This window comes from Ambystoma mexicanum, chromosome 8, assembly GCF_040938575.1.
Source record: "Ambystoma mexicanum isolate Mex_15411 chromosome 8, UKY_AmexF1_1, whole genome shotgun sequence".
Lineage (NCBI taxonomy): Eukaryota > Metazoa > Chordata > Amphibia > Caudata > Ambystomatidae > Ambystoma > Ambystoma mexicanum.
Genome location: NC_090929.1, coordinates 827,626,837 through 827,652,980, shown reverse-complemented (window position 1 = coordinate 827,652,980; position 26,144 = coordinate 827,626,837). Strand labels below are relative to the sequence as shown.

At 46.2% G+C, this 26,144-nt stretch overlaps 1 protein-coding gene across 4 annotated transcripts in view; it reads left to right on the top strand.

Moving 5' to 3' along the window:
• LOC138472491 (cGMP-dependent protein kinase 2-like) overlaps positions 1-26,144 on the top strand; it is a 2,724,950-nt gene that overhangs the window by 1,874,878 nt on the left and 823,928 nt on the right. For all 4 annotated transcript variants that reach the window (XM_069610703.1, XM_069610701.1, XM_069610702.1 and 1 more), the window contains exon 12: positions 23,957-24,093. In XM_069610703.1, coding sequence (XP_069466804.1) covers positions 23,957-24,093 — 137 coding nt within the window. The remainder of the gene's footprint in view (positions 1-23,956; positions 24,094-26,144) is intronic.

Sequence of the window (26,144 nt, the reverse complement as noted above, 5' to 3'; positions counted from 1 at the left end):
TTTCAGTTCATGTCCACACAGAAGACAAATTCAAGTTATCATAGAAAGAATGAAATGAGAGGCAACCAGTGAGTAAATGCCTTCTGCTGACCAATGCTGATCTGCCCGAAAAACTGTCAAAATTAAACTATATATTTCCTTCCAGATTTGCATATTGCAAAATCAGTAATTGTGTCTGAAAATTCGATTTCTTGAACCATTCAGGACTCAATGCTTAACAGAGCCACATTTTTAAATCTGGCTACAATCATAAGGTAAATCAGGGACAGTTAAGGAATATAACTTCCCTGCCTTTTGTGGTAACGTGGGACGAGGGAAGGCTATGCTCTTAGGAGGGGTGTGAAAGTGAACCAGTAGTGACCCAAACAACATAGGATCACACTCCAAAATAAAAGGAATGTCCAATCAAGGTTATATACAAATATATACACTTTAATTAAATACACCACCCACAATAGAACAAATAGAAAATACTGTACAAAAACCCACTCCAAACGAAGAACAGAGAAGATGTAAGAAGAAACTAGCACTCTGATCGTGGTTCCAGGTGTGGTAGATGAATTTCAATGTTGAAAACAGGTGTGGTCATGATATAAGCAGTCTCTAGAGCCCAAGTGGACCGAGAGGGCAGGTCAAGATGAACAGTACCAGGATTCAGATCTTGGTGGGCATTGAGTATTTATTTATTTAATTGGTTAACACGCCTAATACCAGAACTGAGTTTGGTTTCTAAGTGCAGATCTGGGATTCAAAGCTTTGTTGCTATGTGTGTGGTCTTGCTTCCAAGACCAGCGCGTTGCCCCTGGCTATCCTCCGTTTAAGAGGGGTAGGGGTGAATCCGATCATTCTGTGCAGCAGAAGGGCTGTTCTCAAAGATGCATGTCATGGCAGTCCCACGTGAATGCGGTCATTCTGTGCAGCAGAAGGGCTGTTCTCAAAGATGCATGTCATGGCGGTCCCACGATTGCTTTGCAGTTGATCCAGGCAGAGTTAGGCTTTAGCTGCTGAGAGGGGTCGAGTGAAGCTCCAGTGGTTTGAGTCAGTGAACAATGGTTGTAGAAGTCATGACTTGGGTGCGCCGATGTGCAGGTTGATGAGGTGTCCGTTCGAGGGCTAAATGGGTTGAGCCATGGTTGAACCCCTGGGCAGAGTCGGCATATGACTTATCAGTGATTCTGATGGGGTCCTTGCATCTAGCAGTTGATTTTGGCCTGGCTGGTGATGGGTTTGGCTAGGTCACAAGGCAGCATGAAGCTGGTTAGTGCAAGCAATAGTTTGACTTGGCGGAGAAGAGCGAAAGCCAGCACTGGCACCTTCTCTCTCATTCCTTGTGCAGTAAACACAGAGCCACCGGTTCGGTAGAACAGAGAGCTTCAGCTGGTCTGGCACACTGGCTGCTGTGAAGTCCACTCTGGGGGACTCAATGACCGGATGGTTCCATTCAGGGTCTGCTCTACCAGATTAAGAAGAGTCCTCATCCACAGCAAAGGTCACTCCCAATGTTCTCTGGGACTGGGTAGGGGGCAAATCTTCCTTCTGGCTTGGATGGCTCCTTCTTCACCTCAGCCTGAGGGCTTTGGAAAGCACACATTCCCAAAGGAAGTATAGTGAGTTCTTCTCGGGTGAATCTTTGTGTCTTGAGAGACCCCTTCTTTTAAAGGCAAAGGTCCCCAGGTGATTGGACTAAAGGAAGCCTGACTTAGTGGTCGAATACCTGATCTTGAACGAGTGGATTCTGCCCTTCTGATGTCACTTCCAAAGTGCATTGCTCCAGAGGAAGAGAAGGGGACAGAAAAGAGAAAGAGAGACAGAGAGAAACAAGATGGTGGAAGTCTCCTTCCATTGACCAGGGCCTCCTGCCTACTTTACGCCTGCCCCCTTCCATTCCCACTAAGAACAAAGGCCCTTAGAGATGCAGCACCCTGGTGTAAGGCTACTCATTTTGAATGTGTGTGCGCCTTTGATGCCCAGACCCAGGAAAGCTGCCTCTGGCAATGGGTGTTACCTGCCCTCACAAAGAAATCAAAGAAGAGACTGAGTCCTCCAGGTTCCTCTCCTGCTAGTTTGAGATTTCTGCCCGGCTGGCCAGAATACCTATCACCTTCCACAGCAAAGCTGGTTCCTTCTGAGCTGACACATGTGCAATATCATAAGTAGTACTGTGCACCATGTTAAAATGCAAGCATATATTCCAAGATGGCAGCCGGCAGAGGAGGACGTGTATAGGTGTCTCTTCCCGCCAGGCCGCCACATCAACAAGCAGAACAATAATGCATTCCGTCCGGATTGACATCTAAAGTGAGCACAATTGAGTGTTCTGTGCACTCTGACGAGAAGGGGAAGGTCAGAGACGCTTGCACCGCAAACGAAGGAACAAATCGGTGAACTGCAGCAGGACAAACTGCAGGGACAAAGGAGCGAGGGTGGACGCTCCACAGAAACCAGTGATCAGCACGGCCGAGAAAAAAGGGAGAAGCATTGAGAAGTGGTGACCAGCCAGGCCCCCTGGCCCCCTCCACACAGCCACCGGATCTGGAGGGCAATAAGAGGGAAAACATTTAAAAAACTTAAAAAATCATACAAGTGCCTCCTGGAGTTGGAGGGCGATAAGGGGAAACAAAATTAAAAACATTTTTAAAAAATCATACGAGCGCCTTCCGCTCCCGCTACCAGATCAAACCTCAATGGTGGCAGGGCAGTAATGCGGCACTGATCCAGCACCGGATCAGCAGGAACAGCCGATAAAACTGGGACAGAAAGGGACAGCGGGGGAAGAAGCAGGACCAGTTAACATCGGAAGAGCACCCACGCGGAAGCGGACCCCCGAAGAAGCACATCCCCCCAGTGGGGATAAGAGGAGACCAGGACTGGCACTCTCTAGTACCACTCCAGTCAACAAACTCTGACCAAAGCAACGGCCGGACAGTGACGCATTGGTTGCCACAAGACGAGGCATAACCAGAGGAAGCATAACACAACCCAGAGGGCAAAGGAAGTGCTATCAAGGGAAATCAAGGGAACAGTGAGTACGAATGCAGCCAGAACTTATGCTGTCCCTCACTAGGTTGCTACTTCATAGAAGCAAATTATAGCCTCTTACACAACCTCAGATACAGAAACTCCACACAAAGGAGGAGCCAAAAGCAGATTGTGGGCAGAATCGAAGAGCGACACCACGAGCACACCACAAAGCACATTTAATGAGTGAAGTCAAACTATAAGGGACAGCAACAGAGGCCCAATTACTGCAGCCCCTCAACGATACAAAAGCTGTGAGCCCTGGTGAAAGAGAACCACAACAAGAACGTCTGCACCAGGGCCAGAGGCAAGTGCAGAGCAGCAAGCCACAATCCATACAAACCCCCACACAAGTCAACACTACAAGGGAGGGATCCCCAAGGACATACTATGACCAAGGATGAAGGGAAGGGAGGTTCTGTGATAACCCCGCAAACTAAATCTAACGGGCAAAGGCCAAATAAAGTGAGTGCAGCAGAGGCCCACATATTGTGGCCCCACAACATGACAAGGCTATAAGGCCTGTTGAAGGGGAATCACAATAAGTATGTCTAATAAGAGGCAGGTAAAGAGCTCAGAAACACCCTAGCACTTCCAGTTCTGGGCACATTTGAGTGCAAAACACTGCAGGACAAGAAAGGACCGACCAGCCATAAATAAATCAACAATGATACAAGGCCACACTGGGGCATGCACTTAGGCAGCTAGTAAAGCACAGCAATCAGAGCGCCTGCACCTGTGGGGCAGACTTTAAGGAGAAAGAGAACGAAGGTATTGAGCCCCCTATAACACGACTCTGAACCCACAAGGGAGCAAGCGAAGAGTCACCCAATCATAGCCCCAGAGGACATCCGATGCCTCGCAATCGAGAAAGCACTCAGGATCTAGGAGCAAAATCAGCGCTACAACATCTGAATTAATGTCAAAGTCCAGACCGAAAACTACAACCCCAGCACATACCTCCCCTCAAGGGAAACAATCCAGAAACTTAAAACAATTCTGGGGCACAGACGATGCAGAGACGACACGAAGGGGGGAGACTTCACAGGAAACCCGCACTCAAGTTCAAAAAGACATGGTGGGCAGCACGATGACCAAAATGGATATGCAAAACTGATTTAAAGAATTCCAGACCCAATTCCGGCTCTCCTTCATGGAACAGTTCAAGACGCTAAAAGAGGACATGAAACAATACTTGCAGCAAGTGAAAGTAGTTATCGCAATGTTGGAGGGGAGAACGGACACTTTGGAAAAAACAGTACAACAAATGGAGGATGACACCCAAAAATCGGACGAAGTAATGGAACAACTAGCTCGCCTCTCCAAAAACCTCGAACTGCAAAGAGAAGATATGGAAAACAGATCAAGGAGACTGAATATCTGAATCAAAAATCTGCCTGTGACAATCGAAGATAAAGACCTGCCCGGCAACTCTTTGTGGAAGTGCTGGGAGACAACATGGCGACACAGGTACAGGTCGATAGACTACATCGTGTAGGACCCAAAAGAATAGTGGAACCAGGGGCAAGGCCAAGGGACGTGCTGGTAGCTATTTCATCTTACGCCAACAAATACTGCGCAAGGCAAGAAACGCTGGCCTGCTACGAATAAACGGTCAAGAAGGAAACTTTATCAGGATCTTGCCCAATCCACCCTCCTGAAGAGAAGGAAAAGGGGCTCAGTTGTATAGCATTTGATATCAAACCAAGTGAGATATAAATAAACTTTTCCGTTTGGACTACTCTTCACATGGGAGGGAAGATAATATAGGATAACCTCATGCGAGGAAGGAGAACATATCTTAGGCTTACAGTAGAGGGAAGAAGAAGGCCAAGATCAAGCACAAGGAAGACTAAAAGGTCAAAACAAGCAAGAAGGATGGCAAATAGCAATTAGAAGAAACCGAGGGGGGGCGGAAAATATGATAATAACTTAATCCCCGAAGTAGCACAAGTAAGAACAGGTGACAAGGAGTACGCTATTTCAGGTTAAAGGGGAGCGGGAACCCGCCCGCAATCACATAATTTGAGGTCCAGGGGAAGAGGAGGAAGGACTATGTTGGAATCCCAAGTGGGGTTTAGGACCCCCCACAAACTGAACATTGAGGTTGATAGGGGGCTCGGTTCAAGGGACACTTCGACCGGATGTCACTAGGAACCTAACTCACCCTCAGAGGGAAAGGGAATGAGCGTAAGAAAGGGAATAATGGAATATGGATTATGGGGGCTCGAAATCGATAAAGATCCTTATGCATAACGTCAGGGGGATAGATACCCCATTTAAAAGAAAGAAACTACAGTGACAGGCCTGGCGACTGAAGGCAGACATTATTATCTACCAAGAAACACATATAAAGAAGAAAGACAAAGTGTAGGTCAAAATCAGGGGGGCAAACCAAATGTACCATGCAAACGCGGAGGAAAAGAAAGTGGGAGTCCTCATATCCATACAGGACAGACTCAATGCTCATGTCAGGGACAGTATAGCCGACAAGGAGAGATGCTACTTCTTCCTTAACATACAAATAGGAGGCATACAACTCACACTAGCATCAATTTATGTAACCAACTCGGGGCAGGACAGCTTCCTGAGAAAGACCCTCATGACACTAGAGGGGTTTCCTACAGGGAAAATTATACTAGCGGAGACCTCAACATGGCATGGGACTCCACAGTGGAAAGAAGCTCCAAGACACAAGCAGGAACGTTAGCCCCCTCAAAGGGCCTGAAGAAAGCTTTTGAAACTCTGGCGCTCCAGGATATATGACACGCCAAGAAAGGGGAAACACAGGGATACACCCACTTCTCACACATACATAACTCTCAATCTAGAATCAACTATATCTGGGCTTGCACAGGCCTGGTGGGGAAGGTGGGGCACATAGAAACTCAATATACCCAATATCCCTCTCAGATCACGCCCCGATAACGGCATCTTTCAACATCAACAGGGTGAGGGGGGGTGGACATAGAGATTCCCAACAGACAGCCTTCAAGATACCATACTGGCAGACTGGTTAAAGGAAAAGCTAGAACTCTACTTTTCAGAAAACGACAAAGACACAACCCCCAGAGAGTGGCCTGGGATGCATTTAAGGTGGTATTAAGGGGATAACTGATAGCAATGAAAGCACCAAGAGATAAGTAGCGGACTAGATGGGAGGAAGAATTAGAGGAGAAGTTAAAGGGGGCACAAAACGAGCTGGCAAAAAACCCTACTAGAAAGACGAAAATGGCCCTAAAACATGTACAAGGCCAACTGGGAATGTTACAAAACTAGAAAGCAGAACTTGCGCTTCTAATTCTGAAACACAGGTACTATATCAGCTCCAACAGGGCAGATACATTACTAGGGAGGCAGCTATACACAAAGGGGTGCAAGACCACCATACTGAAACTAACGGATGCACATGGTCAGATAAAAACAACAAATGAGAAAATGGGAGAAATAATGAGGGACTACTACCAAACCCTGTACAAGTCAGACGACCCAAGGACAGAGAATCAGTAGGCCAACTTAGAGAATCAAACTCTTCCCCAGATCTCAGAAGAAGATAAAGTAGCATTGGACAGGGACATCCACGTGGAGGAAGTCCTATGGGTGATCAAAAATCTGCCCAGAAACAAAGCACCGGGCCTGGATGGGTACCCAGATACCTTCTACAAAAAATATCAGGAGATCCTAGCACCCAAATTGATGGCCCTGTGTAACAGTTTCAAGGCACAAGGAAATATCACTAGCTCCATGAACGAACCGAAATAGGGTCATACTGCACAATAGCCCTAATTAACCTGTACGCTAAAATCTATACAAAAATACTGGCGGTAAGACGTACTCGACTTCTCCCGACTTTAATTGGCCCGGACCATTCAGGATTTGTCCCCACGAGACAAACGGCAGACAACACGTGCAGAGTGAGCCATTTAATAGGAAAAGTAGAGCACACCCATTCATCAGCCATCCTCATGTTTTTGGACACTGAGAAAGCGTTCAATAGAGTTGAATGTACACAACTGTTCCACACGATGGAGAGCACGGGCTTCGGGCAGAACTTTTTGCACATGATGAAAGCCAACTATAAAACGGCCTCCTTACGGATATCACTAAATGGCACCCTGACAGGCTAACCAGAGGCACCAAGCAGGGATACCCACTTTCACCTCTGCTGTATGCAATATTTTTGGAGCCCCTCCTGACCAGGATATGAGAGACACTGCAAGTAGAAGGCATAATCATGGGAGTAGTAGAACACAAAACTATGGCATTTGCCAACAACATGCTGATAGATTTATCGACTCCGCAATGGTCTCTCCCTGCGCTACTGAAAGAATTGGGCTGATTTGGGTCCATCTCCGGCCTAAAAATTAACAAACAAAAATAGGAAATCTTGAATCTGACCGAGGACCCAGCAACTGTAAATAGACTGGCCCGAACTATCCAAATGAACAAAGCTACGGAAAGCATCACATACTTGGGGATAAAATTAACATCTTCAATAGGGCAGATCTATAATGGCAACTATCCTAATCTTCTAACGAGGCTAAAAAAGACTTGGAGAAATGGAATCCTCTCAACATTTCTTGATGGGGAAGGATGACGGTCATAAAAATGTCGGTCCTACCAAAGCTACTATACCACTTCCAAGTCCTCCCAATAATAATCCCGAAAACCTTCTTTAGAGCATTGATCAAAATGGTGACTATCTTCATATGGCAACGTAAGACTTCGAGAATATGAATGACTATCCTAACGGCACAGACGGACCAAGGGGGAATGACGCTCCCACACTTTCATAGACACTACTACGCAGCGCAATTGAGAGTCATAAAGGAATGGGTAGCTCAATCCCCCAAACACATCGGGGCAAAACAAGATGGTGCCTTGGCGGGCCTCCTCCTCTCCAATCTCCTATGGCTACATAAATGCTACAGACACCCAAACACCAAAATCGGTGAAATAGTAGGCGTCTGACTTGAAGCTTGGGACTCTAGGGTTGTTTTGCTTGGCAACATGAGGAGAACACTTACACTTACGTTTCCCCGGCCCTGGGCAAAACAAGTTATTGGACTCAGACAGGCAAGAAATCACACATAGAATAATTGTTATAATAAAACAAAATGAAGATGGCTGGTTATAGGCCCTTTATTCACACAATATATGTGTATATAAACTTAGCATACATAAACAAACATACAATTAGATATATAAAAATATAGATATAAATTTCTTCACTGTTAGCAAAGACGCAGAAGACCCCTTCATCTTGGCCACTACGACACTGCTTAGTCCATGAGCAGGTAGGCAAAGAGATCACTCGTGCTAACGGGGTCTGAGGAAGAGCGTCCTCCCTCTCAGTGAGACTGCATCACCCGGGGGTCCAAGTTCTAACTAACTTTGCCACAGAATGCCCTCTTCTTTATGGGGGAGCACGTCCCCACCCTTATTAGTTGTGTATGCCCTCGGCCAAAGAGCAGATCACACGTGGAAGGGGCAGAGAGTGGAAAAAACAGTTAGGAGTGTAAAAACCCAGCACCCCTCTCCTCGCATTCATTCCCAGAACCCCTTATCATGCACCTGCAGAACGCTCCAACTCCCTTTCAGTATTCATCCTTCAGTGGACCATAACTATTCTCCACAGCAAGTCTACTCAGCAACAATATTCATTTAGTTACGTGACCTTGCACTGCTTTCGCTACTGAAATGCTTGTTTATTCTGCAAGGTCCGCAAAAGACGCAGGCTTTTATTACCATGATGGGGGATGAGTGTCCAAAATGGCTGTGCACTGATGCCATGTTGTTCTAGCTCGTATTTCGCACAAGCATTGCAGCGGTTAAAAGAGGGTCCCTAACGATGATCTCACCCCCCTTCACCCTGATGTTCGGCAACCCAGATTTCAAACCAGGGTTGGACCAGAAATCGTACGGCAGCTGGACACATGCAGGCTGCGATAAAATAAGAGATATGTACAGTGGCCAATCAATCATGAGATATCAAGAATGCAAACAAATAGTGGGGATTAAGTCCACGGAGGAATTTAAATACACACAGCTAAAACATTGGCTCTCCTCCACCCTCAACAAAGAAGCAGCAACCAGACAGCTGACCCCATTCGAGGTATACATGACTACAGACACTGGCTCCAAAAGGATAGTCTCCAATCTATACAAATTCCTAAATGACCAAGGGGAGGAAGTTCAGGGGAGATATATGAAAAGATGGGAAAATACACTCGGACATGCCATAACAAGAAACAAATGGATAAACATCTGGATCAAAATCCTGAAGCTAACACGCTCTGTCCAGATGAGAGAAATGTGGCAGAAAGTTATAATATAATGGCACTACACCCCAGAAAGACTTCATGCGATATACCCAACAGCTAGTGACAAATGCTAGAGGGGATTCTCAACAAAAGGTGACTGGACGCATATCTGGTAGAGCTGCCCAAGGATTCAACAATATGAGGGGACGTGAAAACCCAAACAAGAAAAATGATACCAAGGGCAGAAGACCTGCAAGACAAGTATGGATGGCGAGCATGTGGGACCCAAACCAAGGAACCTACACAAAAGCTCAATAGAGGGGAGTGATGACACTGATTATTGCAGCCTGGCGGACGATCAGACAGCAATGGAAACAAAAAGACCCGCCAACAATTTTTGACTGGCTTAAAAAAGTATGGAGATTCGTCTCCCTGGAGTGGATGACATACTAACTGCAGGGAGCAACAGAGACCTTTCGGGCAGACTGGGCTACATCTTATCCTACCGACAGAATGACTGCATGCTCCAATGGTGCCCACACAACATTAGAATCCTGGATATCCTCTGAACTTATCATCATCCGAGCATGAAGAACTGGACCCACCGGAAGGGGGGGGGGTTGAGGGAGTTGGCGCGTGTTGATATTGTTAATTTTAACTTGTATAATTACCTGTAAAACCAATAAATAAATATATTTTAAAAAATTCAGACATAACTTTCATTTTTTTACCCAGTCCCAGCATGGCAGAAACTTGGCTGTGGCAGTCGAGTGGGCATATTGTGACCTTTGAATCTCCTCTATGCCATGTTCAGTGCAGGCACTGCAGATCAGGCTACTGATGCAGCAGGGCACAAGTATACTATACTTTTGGAATGGAGTTGATAAGAAGGCGAATTTGGTTAGAAGATTACATTTTGGAGATCGAATTACCCATACTATTGTATGTACTAGTAAAAATAAAAAAGCCAGTGCTTTGCTCCCTTGCCAAATGGCAATTCTTCACACTGTGTACATTCTAAAATGTGAAATACATCATGCTCAGGAATTGATTAAGAAAGAAAGAGAATGTTAAAAGGGGACCCATAATATGAAAAATAAATCTCAAAGAAAGCACACATCAAAATTAAGTAAAGAAGAGTTGAAGGGGCAATTATAAGGGGCTTTGAGAAACGCTAACATCACTCCACATTGCACTTTTTGCATAAACCAGTAGATGGGTGACACTGAGAAATGTATCAGCTTTCATTTGTCTTGCAATGCTGTTCTTGCTACAAAAAATATTGATGTGAGGAACAAGACGCACCACCACTAACTAGAGCAGCACTATAATGATGCTATTTTAGTAAACATAACTGGTTATTTTATATGTTGCATATATTCAGTACTATGTTTAGTGGTACAGTAAGTGCTCCTATCAACAGCATGTTTATACACAAATATTAACACCAGCACACAAACACACTTCCATGCAACAAGTGCTTAACTCACTGAGCTTTCTTTTTCATCATCGTGGAAACTCAAACTTATCAATATTCACTTCAACTTTGACTATTGCATTTTATTAATATATTCCTCAAAGAAAGATGATGGAATTGCCACAAAGGTTGTGCTGTAGTGAATGCACAAACTGGGCATTTAGAAGTTCAGTTGATCCAATCCAAACTTGGTTGCAATAACTCATCAGCACATTATGCATTATCATGATGTGTTAAACAACTTCTTTGCCAGGTACCCAGGTGAGGTACCCTCCCACAGTGCAACTTCTCAGTGTATGCAGACAAATAGATCACACTTGTCCTGCCTGTTATCACTCTCATTTATTTTGTTGTCAGCTATCACCTTAGCTAGGCAACAATTGATTTGTGCAAGGTGCTAATGGCTTTGGTGTGAATGCCAGCCTGCACTAATGAATACTGCAAAAGGCATGCTGCAAAGTGCACACTCACAGAGAAGTAAGCATGTCAGTGTTTTTTGTTTTTCAAAATGATTGCTAACACTGAGCAGACTGGACTAAGGCGAGATTGAAACCTATACCAGCTTATTCTAATTTGTACAGCTCCTCCTCCTACAAAAGTTCAACACGCCAGAGAAAATATTTTCAACGAAAGCCTTTACACACCAAAACATATTTATTGTGCATTGGGACCTCATACTTCCCATTATTATTACTTTTGTGTTACATCTGGGGACACAACTGTCACCTGCTTTAGTTTTCTCTTGGAGACACAGACTCCTGGGAGGTTACCCCAGCCAAAAACGACTGTGAATCAAATGTGCCAAGGCTTAGAAGTGGCCCTGTATCTGACTGAGATAGCATTTTCCCGGACTATGTGCGTTACAAGGCGCTATACAAACAATTTGAAGACAAATACATGATTCAGCTCTTACAGCATGCTGTGCGAAAGCCATACTCAGTTGTTTTCAGAAATGTTGCCCTCTCGGGCTATACATCCCTGCTTTCTGAAACCATACACTTATTTATGGACCTCATGGGTGAAGGAGGCCCCTCACTGTGTTCCTTGCAGAATCAACGGCTCTGAGGGGGCTGCCACGTCAAAAATATTTTCCTCTAAAGTGAGGATCTGCCAATGCCCTCCTCAGGCACCTTCGCCCCAATCTGACGACCACATTTTTTCCTCAGACAAGCCTTTAATTTTTTTAATCTATGGGTCATGTAATTTTGGGCACTTTAAACTAACCTGGCACTTAAATAACCAGAGGTTTCAATGCTCAGCTAAATGGTACTCATTGTATCCACCTTTGAAAGAATGAAAGGCTGAGTCGGCCCTGATGGGGTTCAGAAACAGTGTTCTATAGGTCACAGAGCTCAGTGACCAACTTCCTTTTCCTTTAACTTTGTGTATATTTGTTGTACTCTTAGCAGGTTATTACAAATCTAACGTAATGTAAAAGGTGAACTGTTACTGTCCATCTCCCGTAGCCTGCTTGATAAAACCTGATATTTGAGATAGATGGCAGCAGGGCCCCCTCAAACCTGCACTCCTGTATGCATAATATTCTCGCTTGTGGCTGTAGAGGCTGAAATAGAGAATCCTAGTAGTGAATGGACGATATTAGCACATGCAGCACAGCAGCTGTCGGCTTCAGTTTCACACCACATTCCCCATAATTGCACTTTTAGAAAGAGGCAGATGAAGATATTGGTTCAGTATAACACTGATCAGGTACTGGAGCTAAGATTCAAATAGTGATGTCTGCGTGCTAAACGCAGCAATGTGCACACTATGCCACAAATCCCAATTCATTGTCAGTGCGACTTGGCCACAGATGCCAGAAGTTCTATGCAGATAATAACCTACAACATATCATGTGAGGAACCCGCACCACACAAAGCCACCCTGCCCAGTGAGGACGGTGGCAGTTTACCACTCTCACTGGCACCCCGCTTTTGATGGCTCTGCACAGATGATGAATGTACGTGCATTCCCCAATTTGATGCCCATTCGTCTCCCGCACCTAAAGCCTCGAGGAGGTGCAGCTATGGCAGGCAGGCTTTAGGCAAGAAAGTGAAAGTGCTGATTGTGGGGGGGAGACATACAGTAACAGTGGAGGCAACCTGCTACACCACACACCGATGGAGGGCAGAAGCAGCACAGCTTCCTCAGGCAAGCTGCTGCAGTCTGCCACCCGCAAAGGAGGAGGGGAAGCATTAGTTCCAAGGCAGACAGGATCCAGGATAGAAGCTAAGGCCTGCTGCCTCTCAAAGCATGGGCCCTCGTGCTGCTTGTCTCAGAGGCTAAAACCGTTGCACTCATTCACTTTCGCACCCAGCAGTCAGGGAAGGGAGAGAGAGCAGTGACAAATGATTGGCTCACTACAAGGATCGGCAGATCCATCAGACAACACGAGCATCTCCATGTCAATCATCATAACTTTTTTCAATTTGGGCTATTATTCATTTTATTTATTTATTGAGCATTTGTGAGGCACTCATACAACAAAATTGTGCTTACAAGCACCACAAGGCAAGTGGGGAGGGAACAAAGGGAGTAAATACAATGGAAAAAAGAACAGGAAATATACAAACATGGCCCTACTAGGCCTTGCGACATTTGAACATGCAAGTGCAGTGACGAGAAGTGCAGGAGATAAGGAAGGGAGGGGGAGCAAGGTATGGCCAAGTGCTGATGAGCCTGGGAGGGAAGTTCCAAAGGTTTTGAGGGGAGGAGGCCATTGGCTAAGTGCTGAGCGGAGGGTCCTTAAGTGTGGGATGCACAACTACCAGGCAGGGGGCTCAGAGGGGTAGTACTGAGGGGGGAGGGTACGGGTGTTGACTGGGCAGAGGTTCATGAAGAACCAGGCTGCCAGTCTCAGTGGCAGTAGGGTGGTTAGCAGGGAAGGGAAAGAGGGAAAGAGGGAAAGAGCTAGAGAAAAGCAGAGTTTTGAGAGGTTTCCAGAATTTAAGGTGGTCTGGCTCAAGTCTGAGAGGGCCAGGGAGGCTGTTCCAGAAAGATGCACCAGCTAAAGAGAGAGACCTGCCCCCCACTCTCTGCTTGGAGAAGCATTTGACAATCAGAGAGTTGGAGTTAGAGGAGCGGAGGGCCCTAGTAGGGAAGTATTTAGGGATAGAAAGTTGGAGATAGCATGGACCCGGACCCAAGAAAGCCTTGTGGATGATGCAGCGGGTCTTGAATTTGATCCTCGTGGCCACCGAGAACCAGTGGAGAGATTCTAGGACTGGAGTGATATGGTCTCTGAGCTTGAGGCCAAGGATGAGTCTTGCAGTCCTATTCCGTATTAGCTGAAGGGGTTTAGGGAGGAAAGGGGGGAATTGGGGAAGAGGCTGTTGCAGCAGTTCAGCCTAGAGAGGACCAGTGCTCTGGAGACATTGAGCTTCAGGGGAATGGTGAGGAAAGGAATAATGCCTCTAAAGTGGTGAAGCTGGAAGTAGGAATTCTTGGCAAGGTCCAAGATATGAGGGGTGAAGGAGAGAGAAGAGTCAAGATGACCACAAGGTTGTTGGCCTCACAGGATGGTGAGGTAGAGGGCCCAAGGAGGGCGGACAGAGGGTAGGAGGGAATCAGGGTGCATGTGCCCCAATAAGAAGGATCTCCGTGTAACTGGCTTTAAGACAGAGATCATTAGCCACGCACCATGCCTGGATAGCAGTCAGGCAATCACGGATGAGAGGGGAGGAAGAATCAGTAGTAGAGGGAAGTTTGAAGGAGAGCTGTGTGTCATCAGCATAACAGTGGAAATGAGAAGAGAAGGAGGAGATTCGGGTTTCAAGAGGGGTGAGATAGACATTGAAGAACCACAGCAATAGGATGGAGCCTTGGGGGACACGGCAGATAGAGAGTGAGGTGGTAGAGGAGAAAGGGACCAGTTGCAGCTGGGAAGGGCAGTTAGTGAGGAAAAAAAAGAAATAGCAAGTCCAGTATCCGGTCCGTGATGCTGAGGGTATCACTGAGCTGTCGAAGGCAGAGGAGAGATCAAGGAGAATAATAACAGTAGGAGAGTTAGAGAATGCCTTCACAGGTGTTCAGGAGAGCAGTTTCTGTGCCTCTGGATGACCGGAATCCAGATTGATGGTCATGGAGGCAAACAAACAGTTCAATATGAAGGCTCAGTTCTGGGAGGACCAACTTCTCCACAGGTTTATTCAGGCAGGGGGTGGTGGAGATAGGACAATAATTAGCCAGGAAGGAAGGGTCAGCAGATGGCTTTTTTAGGAGCGGGTGCACAAGGGAGTGCTTGAGGGAAAGAGCCAGTGGTGAAGGAGTGGTTACAGAAACCAGCAAAAGACGGGGCAAGAGAAATATTTTCCTTAATAGCTCCAGAAGAGCAGGGGAGCACCTGTTTGGATGAACCTTCATAGAGCAGACAATTTTATATACCTTATCAGGTGCAATGGGCAGGAGAGAGGAGAGTGAGGGTGGACAGGAGAGCAGAGGCTGGAGTGGAAATGGGTGTGGTGGAGAGTGAGGACAGGATGTCCTTATAAGTGACTGGTTGAGTAAATCTTGAAGTCCCTTGTGAGGCATACTATCTTTTTCCACCCATCGCCTACAGAGGTGTAGAGAAACCTGTTTCACTAACTGGATCAGCTTGCCTGATCTTCATGTCAAACCCCAGGTTCCGAATACTCACGTGTGGACTGAATACGTTTCTCCACTAACACCAGGGAGATTAAGGTGATAATTGCCTAGTTTGTATGTCTATGCATAGCTGGTAACTCTACTCCCTCCATATCTCTTTGAGTCAACATTTTAAGCGCCTGAATTTTGTTGAACAGGCGCATCAAATTACCCTGATTTGAAAACGGGCTGTTGTTGGTAGGAGACAATTCATCAAGCCGTTCAGTAGGGGAATCAGTATTGAAAGATTGCAATAGCTGTTTACCATCTTCAGCAGTCATAGTAGGCAGTAAATGTTGATGGTTATGCACCCCAGCATTCTGAATTAGATCAAATGGCTAAAGTAAAAGTGGATACAGACCACACGTGGCAGTTTCTCTGGTTTCAGGACCAGCAAGCCCCTGTGGCTGTTCCTGATACTGCGGCTGTTGCTAATACGGTTGTAGGTCAAAGTTTTGAAAACAAAAGGATCGAATGCCTTTTGTTCGGCAGTCAAAGGACCGAAAAAAAGGATTGAATGTTTATTTATTTTTTTATGGGGGGGCGTCCCCCCAATCCCCATTTTTCTTTATTAAAAACACTTTTTTTACCAACCCAAACTAAAAATATATATAAATAAATACATTTTAAAAAAATCGATCCTTTTTTTTCCATCCTTTTGTATTCGAGCAAAAGGTCATTCGATCCTTTATTTTCAATCCTTTGACTGGACACTGCTAATACTGTGGGAAGGGTTGAAATAAGAATGGCTGTTCAGGGTGACCTTGGGTTTGACAGTTGGGGCGCAGGTAAGAAATGCTCTAGCAAACGCTTCATGTTGCTCTGGCTGTACATGCAACATGGTAACGGGCCCGTTACCAAATTGGGAGGGTTAGATGGTAATTCAGGGGACTACAACCATTTATCCGGCGTTCTCTTCTGTTCACCAGCCTTCTTTAACCCTTTAGTTAATGTTTCCCTCTGTACTGATTCATGTAATCTTTGATATGTATTCTACCCCGTTGTATTCCATTTCGCACTTTAGGGTTATCCAGGTCCAATACTGATTTGGTTGTGTTGAGATGTTGGTGCCAAAACGTAACTTCTTGGTCTTATCGCATTTGCCCCTGCCTTTTTTTGGTTCAATAGTTTCAACACTATTTGTATCGAGCGCATTAGAATTACTAGCACACTAGCATTCTTGAAAGAGTCAACGGTCAGTGAAGTGTATTAATTTGTTTGCAATTGTGTCTGTCTTTAGCCTCGGTGTAGTCGTTGATATAGTACGAGGCGTATTTAGCATGCTTATGTCATCCATAACAGTCCGATCTAAAATAGGTGTACTTTCTTCTATATCTATAGTTTTTTTCCAAATAAAATAGCTTTTGTACTGTTAGCAAGAATCATGTCCATAACAGTGGCCAAAATGCACTTTATTGCCTCCTGTTCCCTAGAGCATATACCAAAAATGGGTTCGACCGTGGTGTCTATAGAGCCAAGATTTGAAGAGTATACAAGTTCCTGTGCACTCAGAGGCTCGTCCCTGGGTCAGAAGAGGAGGAGCTGATATAACCAGAGGCACTCGCCGTTCTGGCCACAATAACAGTAAGGTCCGTACTAACAGACAAGTTGGTAGTCGGGGTAGCCGGCAGACCTAGTTCCCCTTGGGTGCAGCCGACAAGGGACTTTTTTCATAAGTATAAACACATGTTTAATAGAGAATGATTGTTATCAATCATATTTGTGAAGGAGGGGAAAGATTGTAAAGCGGTGCTGTCTGTAGTGATGATGGGTGAACGAGACAACACCGTTCCCTCTGGTGGGAAGAAACTGGTAATGTTCCCTTCCTTGGTACCACAACTCCCAGAATATCCCTTGGCAATTTCCAAGTCCTGCCTCACAACCAAGCCTGATCCATCGCATATTGCTGTTAAGGTTGCATTTGATTGCTTCGATGTTTTATTCAGCATTTGGCTGGGCATTTAATAATATGTAACTAAGTTGCCGTTTTACTCGGCTACGCAGTGAATATGACGAAGGCAAAGGGGGCTTCATGTCCCTGCTCTTCAATGTTGTATTTTGAGTCAAAGTCATATAAAATGAAGGTTGATAAAGGGGCACAGAACTTCAAGGATTAAACTGAAAACCTGCAACAAACCGTAAAAGGGGTTTGAATTTGTCCTATTTTACCATATTGCCGGGATTGCTGTCGTCGCTGCAGACCACCGCCGACTACTCAGTCTCGACCACTCTGCATGGCGCTCTGCGTGAGGACTGGGCTTTTATGTTGTTCTGGTAGTCCTTCAGTCAGTAGCTCCTCCTTCACAATACAAAGTGAAGAGTTAGCACTGCAAATCCACAGCCACAGCAGACCACTCAGTCACGACCACTCTGCATGGCGCTCTGCATGAGGACTGGGCTTTTATGTTGTTCTGGTAGTCCTTCAGTCAGTTTCTCCTCCTTCACAATCCAAAGTGAAGAGTTAGCACAGAAAATCCACAGCCACAGCAGATCACTCAGTCTCGACCACTCTGCATGGCGCTCTGCGTGAGGACTGGGCTTTTATGTTGTTCTGGTAGTCCTTCAGTCAGTTGCTCCTCCTTCACAATAGAAAGCGAAGAGTTAGCATAGCAAATTCCACAGCCACAGCAGACCACTCAGTCTCGACCACTCCACTAATTATTTGTATTTTCCTATTTCTGCATAGAAGCCAGAGAAGGAAGGCTACCATTGCTTTGCCCATGGCAGCCTAGATTAATTTAACTGTAATTTATTCATGTCCCTGGATGATGAAGAGGGAATGAGAGAGGGTAAGCAGAACCTATACAAAAAAGTGTGTTCTTGGATTACTGGGGAGAACAAAATATCAAAGCGCTTATCAACTGTACAAAATCCAGGAACCACCCACCCTGAACATTGGTGAGCCTCATAAATGAAAGCAAAATCCTTGTGCCGTTTCTGTAACCTTGGAACAAGGAATGCTGTGACAGTGGAGAAGAGTGGTAGCAAAAGAGATACTTTTTGCTCCTCACCATGCGGCCCTTAAATAAACTAATTCACAATGTTCATTTTGAAAAATAAATATAATCAACGTGTTAGAAATCTTGAAATTGTGTAAAAATAGAAGGGCAAAAAATAAGAGAGAGGGGTGGGCACCTTCCAAACCACTGCAAAAATATCAACCCCCACTGAGGGCTTACATTTAAAATGGGGAAGAGTTGGATCCCGGCTTGCTCTTCACTACAGTTACCAAAATTCCCTGCTGCCACTGCCTGGTACATACCAGAGGGTTTTAACCCTGCACACTTGCATCCAATCAGCCACCCTGAAGATAACGGAGGCATGAAAGCGCGCTAGGAGGAGAACATCTTTGGACTGTTTGAGCTTACTGCAGCTGGGACCCAGAGAGCGCCCCTGCCACCCCTCTTGTTTTGTTTGCATATATATATATTCAATGAAAAAACTTTGTGAAAAAGGGACGTTATGGTTAAGTTGCGCTACTAAAAACCTATCAAATTCAGCGAAAAAACGTTGTTAAAGGGGCGTTATGGTTCCAAGTAAAACCGAAAAAACCCTTGAAATTCGCAAGTTATGGTAAGCTACGCGACCATAACTCGCGCCACCATCGTGCACTGCTAAGCCTAACAATCAGGACATCAAAGATGACATCACAAATGTCATTGATGACATCAAGAGACACGGGGCATGAGTGGGGGGTGGGGGTAACACGAGGGAGAGACGGGGCATGAGCGGGGGGTGGGGGAAACAGGAGGGAGATACGGGGCATGAGAGGGGGGTGGGGGGTAACACGAGGGAGACATGGGGCAAGAGCGGGGGGTGGCGGGGAACAGGGCAGACACGGGGCATGAGCGGGGCGTGGGGGGTACAGGAGGGAGACATGGGGCATGAGCAGGGGGTGGGGGGACAAGAGAGAGACACAGGGCATGAGCGGGGGGTGGGGGGAACAAGAGAGAGACACAGGGCATGAGCGGGGGGTGGGGGGAGCACGAGGGAGACACGGGGCATGAGCGGGGGATGGGGGGCAACACGAGGGAGACACGGGGCATGAGCGGGGGGTAGGGGGTACAGGAGGGAGACACGGGGCATGAGCGGGGGGTGGGGGGCAACAGGAGAGAGACATGGGGCATGAGCGGGGGGTGAGGGGGTACACGAGGTAGACACGGGGCATGATCGGGGGGTGGGGGGAACATGAGGGAAATACGGGGCATGAGCGGGGAGTGGGGGGAACACGAGGGAGACACGGGGCAGGGGGCGGGGGGTAACACGAGGGAGACAAGGGGCAAGAGCTGGGGGTGGGGGGAACAGGAGGGAGACACGGGACATGAGCGGGGGGTGGGGGGTAACACAAGGGAGACACGGAGCATGAGCGGGGGGTGGGGGGTAACATGAGGGAGACACAGGGCATGAGCTGGGGGTGGGGGGAACAGGGCAGACACGGGGCATGAGCAGGGGGTGGGGGGTACAGGTGGGAGACACAGGGCATGAGCAGGGGTGGGGGGAACACGAGGGAGACACAGGGCATGAGCGGCCGTGGGGGGAAACAGGAGAGAGACATGGGGGATGAGCGGGGGGTGGGAGGGTACACGAGGTAGACACGGGGCATGAGCGGAGGGTGGGGGGGACAGGGAAAACACGGGGCATGAGCAGGGGGTGGGGGAGAACAGGAGGGAGACACGGGGCATGAGCAGGGGGTGGGGGGAACACGGCACACAAGGGGCATGGGTGGGGGGAACAGGGGAGACACGGGGTGTGAGCAGGGGGTGGGGGGAAAAGGAGGGAGGCACGGGGCATGAGCGGGGGGTGGAGGGAACAGGAGGGAGACACAGGGCATGAGCAGGGGGTGAGGGAGAAAAGGAGGGAGACACGGGGCATGTGCGGGGGTGGGGGAACAGGGGAGACACAGGGCATGAGCAGGGGGTGGGGGGAACAGGGGAGACACGGGGCATGAGCGGGAGGTGGGGGGAACAGAAGGGAGACACGGGAATGAGCGGGGGGTGAGGGGGCAACAGGGGAGACACTGGGCATGAGCGGGGGTGGGGGGGAAAGGGAGTGAGACTCGGAGCATGAGCAGCGGGTGGGGGGGAACGGGAGGGAGACACGGGCCATGAGCGGGGGGTGGGGGGAATGGGAGAGAGACACGGGGCATGAGCAGGGGGTGGTGGGAACGGGAGAGAGACACAGGCCATGAGTGGGGGGAGGGGGGAACGGGAGAGAGACACTGGGCATGAGCGGGGGATGGGGGGAATGGGAGAGAGACACGGGGCATGAGCAGGGGGTGGTGGGAACGGGAGAGAGACACAGGGCATGAGCGGGGATGTGGGGGAACAGGAGAGAGACACAGGGCATGAGTGGAGGGTGAGGTGGAACGAGTGAGAGACAAGGGGCTTGAGCAGGGGGTGGGGGGAGCGGGAGGGAGACACGGGGCTTGAGCGGGGGGTGGGGGAAACAGGAGGGTGACACAGGGCATGAGCGGGGCGTGGGGGGAACGGGAGGAAGACCCGGAGCTTACTATGCAGCGCTCTGATGCATGTTTCACCGCAGTCAATAGGAAAGCATGTCAGATGTCCGCGGACATCACGCAAGACGCTTGACCAATCCCCGTCCTGTCCGCAGAGCGAACAGGGAAGTGTGTCTGTGAAGCGGACACAGATATCACTAATTTTTTTCACTTACATTTTTGTCATTTTAAAAAAAACTACTGGACGGATTTACACCAAATAAAGAAAAGCACACTTTTGGGACCAGGCCGCCGCTCCCACCACAAATTTGGTGTGAATCCGTCGAGCGGTTTGGGCTGTAGGCGTGAGCAAAGTTTTTTCCCATTATGTCTTTGGGAAAAAAAGACGTTTGGGACCCCCCCTATAACTCCCCCCCCTGGACCAAACCTCCCCAAACTTTGCAAAACAATTCAGAGTGGGCCATAAACTTGTTTTGCAAAGTTTGGTGAGGATTCGTACAGGGGGAGCGAAGTTATAAGCTGCCCAAAAAGTGCTCTTCCTATGGAAACAGCAACTTCACCATAACTACATGGCCACTACCGTGGCCATGTAATAAATATATTTGATCTTGCTTATCATGCATTTAACATACTTAATACCCCAGATAGAATTCTCTGCATTCATTGGCCTATTCCCCTTAGCAGAATAATTAAATTCAGCTCTTATTTCTCCACAGGCAAAACACAATCTTCCTCAATTTTACAATTTAACAGCTATAAGTTGTCAACAAGAGTTGCAAGAAAGCATTGCACGAAATTAAGTTTAATGTACGTCAATGCACATCATTCAGCAAACAAATACTTGCAAAGATTTCTTTCATGAAAAATGGTTAGCCTGAATTGCAACCAATATTTTTCAGAAAAACTACATGCATAATTCTCTTTCATTTTCCCCGTGCCAAAAAGCATTCAATTAACCCAATAGAAATGGACTCGCATACGTTCATTTACATAAATAGTCAACTGCAAATTTAAATTAGGACTTTCTTACTTTGAATCCGAAATAGTATTAAAACCAACAAATACACTGGTGAAGTTCTTTAGATCTTGTAAGACATGTGTGAAAAAATAAACATTTGAAGGAGCACTGATACTTTTAAAATGATCACTTTTCAATGTTACAAAACATGCAGCTCATGCCCTTCAGTGCAACGCAGTAAAGTAGCCATGGTCCTACAGCTTTACGAAAACAACAAAGGCCCACAACTCGCAGTCAATAGAAAATCCCAGGCTCATTACATATTTTGAGATAATTAACAATGTTTCTGACCCAAGCTATTTTTTGCAGGTGAAGGTCAGCAAGCCCGCCTGGTGGTCCCAACTAATTCAGGTCTGGCTTGCACCCTGCAGTATAAAAATGTTCTTATACTGTGCCAAGTTAAAATGGGTTAATTCTCTGCTGCCAATAACAAATGCCCTGATGTTTAGGTGCCAAAGGGAAGCATACAGCCCTTTCATAGTCCCCCGGGCTTCTGTACCTGCAGAACTAGGCTCGGTTATTCAGACGCATGGGCCTCACTTCAGCTTTCACCAGTGATGAGTGGACAAGACCTCACCTGAAAAAAAAATATTCAAAAGCCCTCGTTCCTTCTTACTTAAGTCCGGCCTCTCCAATAAAAGAATACCATTACAATATGCAATACTCTACCCACCTGCACATCCCTCCAACGGGGCCTGCCTTTAATCACATATCAAATGGCAACCATGCTCCTTTACCCTTGCTTTCTGCAACCTTCACCCAGCTACGACAACATTAATGAAGAAAGCTTGTCAGCGTTCTTCTTTTGTTCAGCCTGGAAAATGAATGTTTCATTACTTTCTTCCTCACACCCACAGCACCCATTGACATGCTTCTTCTAGCATAAATCATAATCTTGATTACAAACTACTGTCATTAGATTAGAATGCCCTGTTTCCAGTATTTTCCCTTTTTCCTAAAATCATTAACCTAATAAGTATTGCCAAGATCCTGTCTTACAACCTGAGTTAGAATCTCGAGTTGAAAGTGCATCTGGATGTCTGATTCAAAATTCCGCTTTATTTTAAAACAGGCCCAGTGCCTGCATCAATGTGCATGCCACTCTCAGGGTGACGCCTTTTTTTAGAACACACTCCTTAACTCGATTGATGTGACAGATTCGTGGTGCAATCCAATTTCCCCAATGCCAGCCACTATAGGTAGGGCAGGGGCCCAGCTCGGCTGTCCAGGGTGCATTCAGTCCAGTGAGACCAACTCATCCCCCACCTCCTGAGAAGTGAGCAATAGTTAAGCAGCTGATCTGTTTACACCTTTGTATATTATGCAAGCCTGCATGCACACATCCACTCCTCAAAGTGTTAGTTTTCTTAAAGCACTATGCCCAATCCTGCAAGTCCGTGCGTTAGTCTATTAGTAATGTCCTATAACTTTCAAGTACAGTCCCATTCAAGTCAGAACCATGTGTTGATATTTAATGCGCCTACAGCTATCATGGTTACTAAGTTATGACCTCATTGGATTGAAATGCAACAGTATCCTTGATTACTTTTTGTGTGGGGATGTTGGAAAGTCATGGAAATCCAGGAGGGTTGGCATCCAGTGCCTTTTCTATATCCTCAGGGGAAAGATGTGGTAATAATGCCAGCTACCGTGAACATGCATGGTGGCCAGCATTACAGTGGACCTCTGGATTCTGTAAATGAAGGCAGAATTCATGATCATTCATACTGGTTCATAATTAGATGCAGGTGAGGATGCTGGTGGATCGCCTGCATGGAGCAGAGCTTAAAAGACAGACCACATTTTTCATCTGTGCTCCCACTTTGGTTAGGAAATGTCATCAAAATGACCTGGATCGTAACAAAACAGAGTTTGTTTTTTCTGCTCACTGTAATTTAACAACTCAGTCAACATGAGTCCATTTTTTGGTGTAGGATGTGGGAGAACGTAGTTGCTCTAATCATTTTATATTCTAAAAATCTGCATCTGTGGGTATGGAGCTGTCCGCAGATCATTTTGACTGAAGAGTATAAAGTCACTATTACTGTACAGAAATTAATATTAATTCTCTTCTATGCCTTCAACTTTTATATGTTCAGGTTAAGCTCAAGGATGATGACCTTACATTTGCACTCAAGTGCATTAAAAAGAAACACATTGTGGAAACACATCAACAGGAACATGTTTACTGGGAGAAGAACATCCTGCAGCAGATTAACTCACCCTTCATCATCAGGTGAAACATGTACACTTTCTACTCTTATCTGCTTCTATAAAAACATGTACAGTGATGTAAAATGTACCAGTAATGCCTAGACAAGGATTGAGGACAGAGCACAGTAACCCCCAACGACTGAATGGATTTTGGATAGAAATAGATGTTTTCTCTTACGTGGTGAAAATGGATAATTGTTCCAAACGGTGCAGATTTCCGTGTTTATATGTTGAATATCTAGTGAAATACGCGGCAATAGCTGCATGCAAATATCTGCAACCCAGTTTGGGTCACAAACTTTCAAAGTCGAGACAGTCGTCAGACAATCAAAACGTTTGCTATTCTATTAATCTCACACATTAATCTAAATTCCCGTCCTCTGCGAGATGATGCGATTGGAACCAGTACACATGAGTAACAATATCCCAGGCCTGGCACAGGAATCTCAATGACAAATACTAGTTGCTGTTGCAAAACCACTGACAGATAAATCAAGGGTGCATTTATATCAGGGAGATCAGAGCCAAAAAGCGAAATGCCTGTCTCTGCCATCTTTGTCTCTCTAGACATGACATATTGTGTTCCAAAGTAATGTTTCATTTTACTGTGATATGTACTGGGATGAGGTTATATGACACAATACATTTAGAAAAGTAGCAATCACATAGTGAAAGAACCTCTTTTTGGCACTCCTCCAAAGAAGCCTGATACTGGGAGAAGGAAACACTGCAGGACATAGAAGATGAAGAAAGCGCAGTGTGCCTGATTCTCGAAGATTTGCACTTGTGCAAATGAGGAGCTGTTGCATGAGTCTAGGATGTGCACCAGCTACTTTATACTTGATTCAAAATATCTGAAGCTGAGCAAATCCCGTGATTGCTGGAATATCTTTCAGATGCTCACGTGCCAATATAACTTACAAAGAGTTGCTCAAGGCATCACAAATATGTTCCAGCAAATCTGAGTTGCTCACTGGCAACTCCTGATTTGCTATAGTGCAAACGTTTGAGAGTCAGGCCCAACATGTCTTGAGAGAGGAAGAGAAACTCAGTACTAAATGGGTGAAGTTGGGTTACATCAAGTGGAAGAGAAAGGAAGGTGTACTTCATTACTCTGAGTAAGGACAGGTAAACGTTAGGTACACAGATGAGGACTCTTCAATTATGGGACTGAAGGGGAGCCTGAATCTATGGCAACATGATCGACAAATGAAGAAGGAAAACGTTATAGGACATGCTAAAGAAATATAAAAAGTATGTGTAAAGGATATTGTATTGCTGCGCTAGTTCGTAGAGCCAAAACAATTGAGGCAGAACTGCAAATTAATCCAATGTTCTTGTTAACTTGACTGATAAAGACTAGAATGTACCAGAATGTAAAGAATGTTGTGTTGCTCTGCTGATTGGTAGAGGCAAATAAATGTTGTCAGAACCTCAACTTTCTGAGTCGTGTGTTGTCACGTATACAGTGGCTCCAGTGGTTCCTTCGGGCATATAAATGGTAAAACATTGCACTAAAATGACAACAGAGATCATCAAACTGTCTAAAGTTGTTTTATACTGCATGTCTTATGCAGAGCCTCTAGTTTGTGAGCACAATACTGGGACTTAGACAGTGGCTCCACTTTTTAAACCTTTACTGATGCACGGAAGCACCTCAGTGCATGTGACAAGAATGAGTCTTGCATAATCACGCAGGTTCGCATATCAGCCACTACTGCCAGAGTGAAAGTCTCCATCACCTTGCCCCTGTGCACCCCAACCATGTCATTGTAGCTATCTTGGAAACAAATGTTCATCATCTGGGAGGCTAATGCGTGGCCTTGCAGGGTTTGTGCCTGGTGATTCATCTGGCCATAGTGTTCAGAAATATAACGCTTTCTCATTACAATAAAAGTAAGTCAATGCACGTGTCCATCATTGAGGAATCTATTGTGGTTTGAGTCTATAGCCCTCGTTTTTTCACAAGGCACACTATCCAGAGGCAACCTAGCTCACCACAGCTAACTGAATAAGTACAGATGGCAACACTGATTGCTTGTGAAGTCGGATTTGCAGTGGATCATCATCACT